We start from the raw sequence: 4506 nt of genomic DNA on the forward strand, positions 1-4506 counted from the left end.
CCTGGGCCACTCCAAGGACATGCAGAGACTCCTGCATTGTCTTGGCTGTGTGCTTAGGGTCATTGTCCTGTTGGAATTTGAAGCTTTGCCCCAGTCTGAGGTCCTGAGTGCTCTGGAGCAGGTTTTCATCAAGGCTATTTTGTATTTGCTCCGTTCAACTTTACCTCGATCCGGACTAGTCTCCCAGCCCTACCACTGAAAAACATCCTCACAGCATGATGCTGCCACCCACATGCTTCACCGTAGGCATGGTACCAGGTTTCCTTCAGACGTGACGCTTGTCATTCAGGCCAAAGAGTTCAATCTTGGTTCATCAGACCAGAGAATCTTGTTTCTCATGGTCCGAGTCCTTTAGGTGCCTTTTGTCAACTCCAAGCGGGCTGTCATGTGCCTTTTACTGGAGTGGCTTCCGTCTGGCCACTCTACCATAAATGCCTGATTGATGGAGTGCTGCAGAGATGGTTGTCCTTCGGAAGGTTCTCTCATCTTCACAGAGGAACTCTGGCGCTCTGTCAGAGTGACCATCTGGTACTTGGTCACTTCCCTGACCAAGGCCTTCTCCCCGATTGCTCAGTTTGGCCAGGAGGCCAGCTCTAGGAAGATTCTTGGTGGTTCCGAACTTCTTCCATTTAAGAATGGAGTGTTCTTGGGGACCTTCAATGCTGCAGAATTGTTTTGGTACCCTTCCCCAGATCTGTGCCTCAACACAATCCTGTCTCGGAGCTCTACGGACAATTTCTTCGACCTCATGGCTTGGTTTTTGATCTGACATGCACTGTCAACTATGAGACCGCTATAGACAGGTGTGTGCCTTTCCAAATCATGTTCAATCAATTGAATTTACCACACATGGACTCCAATCAAGTTGTAGAAAATCTCAAGGATTATCAATGGAAACAGGATGCACCTGAGCTCAATTTCGAGTCTCATAGCAAAGGGTCTGAATAGTTATGTAAATAAGGTATTTCAGTTTTACGTTTTTATACATTTACAAACATTTCTTAAAACCTGTTTTTGCTTTGTCATTATGGGGTATTTTGTGTGAGTTGCTGAGGATTTTATTTTTTTTAAGTCAATTTTAGACTAAGGCTGAAACATAACAAAATGTTGAAAAAGTCAACTGTAAGTCATGTGTTAAACTCATTCCACAGAAGGCCAAGTGGCTGTGGATTTTTGTTCCTCCTTGTACTCGATTGATAATTAAGGTGACTAATGGCTTATCCGCCATTAAGAACAAGGAAGCATATATTGCATTGTATATAATATGATCTATCATCATTGAAACTTCTTCTTTACACATTTGCGTGATGACCTTTCATACTTCACAATTTACTTTATCATTTTTTTTGAATGAGGAACACTGTCAATGCATGTGTTTTTCTTAAGGATTTTCAGTGAGTTTGTTTCTGTTCTCACTTCTCAGGTTGTCCCCAACGCCTCCCTCTATGACTTTGCCTGCGTGTCATGGAACTACACGTTGAAAGACTGGAGCACCTTTGGCTGCTCCAAAGCAACCACTCAGCAGACGGCCTGCGATGTTTCTGTAATCACACCACTGACTTCGCTGTGCTGATGGTGAGTAGCTAGCTGCCTTCATCTCCCTTTTACTGACCACACTCTGACCTATGGAGGGGTTCCCAAACTTTTTTGAAACATGACCCCATTTTGATATCTGAAAGTTCTTGTGACCCAACCATGTGAATTTATTTTTGTAATTAAGAGCCATGTTTAATTTTTATTTGGGTCTATGGTCTATGGCAGTCAATTGCAAAACATTCAACAGTATTTCTGATTGTTTTCTCAACTCACCATCACATACATTTAATGTGGGACTATGACAGTCAATGTAATTGGTCTGACATAAAGTCTCTTATCTCACCCCCACTAATGAGATGGTGAGTTAAGAGACATGATGCATGTCGTGTCGGAGGTTCTCAAATCAGGTGGTGTGGTTGCCAGTGTTCACCTCATCTCTGCTGTCACTTCCAACCTAGATCGATATTTGGTTTTAATGCAGACTAGTACACTAATTCCAGCCTCACACAGATATGAGCTGTCAAAGGGTACCATGAGTTTTAATACTCAGAGGGAGACGGCAGGATATTTATTCCCTTTGAGTCAGAACCAAAATGCTTTATCTGCAGCATTCGGTCAAATGACGGCACAATCTGATTTCGATTTCACTTACCGGCAAATCAACAGAGGCAGGATAACAGTCAAACAGATTCTCTCCAATAAGATATTTTTCTCTGAATGCACTGATTCGGTCACTCATCTGCAGAATGTTTTGTATTTTCCCTGCATGCTTCGTTCAGTTTCCCAAATATGTCATTTACATAGGCAAGGAGACACATTTTTATTTTCATTACACAGAAAGTCAACAAAGTCAGTTTTTTTTGTTCACCATTCGATCTCATGGAATCTGTTTTTCGTCAATAAGCCATGCAGCTGATCCTCTGTGCAGTTTCATGCTTGAATCGTGAGACAAAACAATATGTCCTTGTGAATAGCAACCCCGACATGTAGCGAACAAAAGTAAATGAATGGGCATCTCGGCCCTCACAACAAATGTCCATTTGGAAAGCTGAGGAGTTTTTGAATGGTTCAGTCAGTTTCCTATTGATTGCTAGCTATAGCATCAATTCTTAGATTCAGTGTTATCAGAGAAAGGTATTGATGTGAGTTTCTGTGCCTCCCACACCTTGTTTTCACCATATCTATTGTTGCGGTAATATACCTGAAATAGTGTGTGGTTCATACAGTAGTGGGCCTAGCCTTCACCATGGGAATAGGGTGACCACATGTCCCAGATTGTGCGGGACAGTCCTGCATTTTGGACCTTTGTCCCGCAACCAAACAATCACGTCCCACACTTTATCAACAAATTCAAACACATCACCAATTTAGAAAAACGTTGATTTGTCCAGTATTTCAGTCAGACATTCAAACCTGTCTCTTGCAGTCAGGTTGCGCTTATGAAAAAATATATTTGCAATCATAAGGATGTGGTAGCCTAAGTAAGCCATGGGGATGTTAAACTTTCTCCAATCGTTGTTGAGATCTCAGGATGAGACATAGGCCTACCGTCAAACAATATTTTCTGACGTGACAAACTTAGTTGAAATTAATTCTTTTATGTTCTTTCTGCAGTCGTTCAGGAAGGATTTTAAATACGCTGAAGCGCTAGACTGGATCACCATATTGGATGCTCCATGTCCATCATTGGGTTGAGTTTAACAATAACATTCCAGATCACAACCAGGTAAGATCCTACAGGGTTCCAGAACCAATTCAAAATATACAATAACATTCCAGATCACAACCAGGTAAGATCCTACAGGTTCCAGAACCAATTCAAAATATACAATAACATTCCAGATCAACAACCGGTAAGATCCTACAGGGTTCCAGAACCAATACAAAATATACAATAAAATTCCAGATCAACACCAGGTAAGATCCTACAGGGTTCCAGAACCAATTTAGAACGTCCAATAGTGTAAAGAAGCACTTTGTCTGATCCAACAGGACTTGATAGGTGAACAAATTATGAAACCCACTATTAATGACCAACACATCCATAGCTGCACATCTAACTTCCTTAACATATTGTTGTCTTATCACCTATCCCCAGGAAATCACGCAAAACCAACCCACAGTCCTCTTAGTGAGCGTCTGCATGTGTCTCCTGATCTTCACCCTCCTCTTCATGTTGGGAGTGGACAACCCTCATAAACAGCTGGACAAACCTGAAATACAGGGGGACAACATTCTCCCCCGTCCGACACACACACAGAGCGGGACAGAGGGCCCTGTACTGCAGTGGCAGTCCTTCTGCAGTCCTTCCTGTTGGGGACGTTCACCTGGAACACGCTGTACGCACACATGTCTTCCTGATGATCAGAAACAGCCTGGCCACCAGCCCGTCACACTTCACAGCCTATAATGTGGCCATCGGATGGGGTAGGACAGCATGGAGAAAAATAAAGTATTTTGTTGTTTCAGAAGCTTTGGCTGACATTAGCCCTTGGCTCCTTGAACCAAAACTAATGCTAGGGATATTTTCAGGCTCTAATAAGCCTGAAATAGAACTTAAAAGCAACTTTTATAGTGATGTTATGTCTTTAGAGGATGTATGTGTAGTGTATATACTCGTATATGGCTGCATGCAAATCTACAAGGAAATAACATCATTCTCTGTCCTTTAGGACTGCCTGCGGTTGTGGTGGCCTCACCTTAGGAATTAGTTACAGAGTGGATAATCCACTGGGTTACAGGCAGGAGGAATTGTGAGTCAATACTACTACTGTACTACTACTCTGTACTGTATGTACTGTACTATACTATGCTGTACTTGAAGAGAGCGACCCGGCTCAACGTATTTATTGGTTTGTGAACCACTGCATGGGCAGTGTGTGGGTACATGGGGACAGTCTGATTGGCTGAAGCCACGAGCTGGAGGTGATGAATATCTCTCACATGACTGTACTGAATTGTACTGTACTA

General features: G+C 42.5%; 1 protein-coding gene across 5 annotated transcripts in view; it reads left to right on the forward strand.

The window, feature by feature from the left end:
• LOC112075110 (adhesion G-protein coupled receptor G7-like) overlaps window positions 1-4292 on the forward strand; it is a 76284-nt gene extending 71992 nt beyond the window's left edge. For 3 of the 5 annotated variants that reach the window (XM_070440768.1, XM_070440769.1, XM_070440770.1), the window contains 2 exons: window positions 1424-1575; window positions 3151-3612. In XM_070440768.1, coding sequence (XP_070296869.1) covers window positions 1424-1573 — 150 coding nt within the window. In that variant the 3' untranslated portion in view covers window positions 1574-1575; window positions 3151-3612. Of the gene's footprint in view, window positions 1-1423; window positions 1576-3150; window positions 3613-3634; window positions 3964-4208 lie in introns of those variants that run through there. The other 2 variants (XR_011477238.1, XR_011477240.1) reach the window with 2 other exon arrangements.
• The last annotated feature ends 214 nt before the right edge of the window (window positions 4293-4506 follow it).

The sequence above is a fragment of the Salvelinus sp. IW2-2015 genome, unplaced genomic scaffold (genome assembly GCF_002910315.2).
Source record: "Salvelinus sp. IW2-2015 unplaced genomic scaffold, ASM291031v2 Un_scaffold2986, whole genome shotgun sequence".
In the NCBI taxonomy this organism is placed as follows: Eukaryota; Metazoa; Chordata; class Actinopteri; order Salmoniformes; family Salmonidae; genus Salvelinus; species Salvelinus sp. IW2-2015.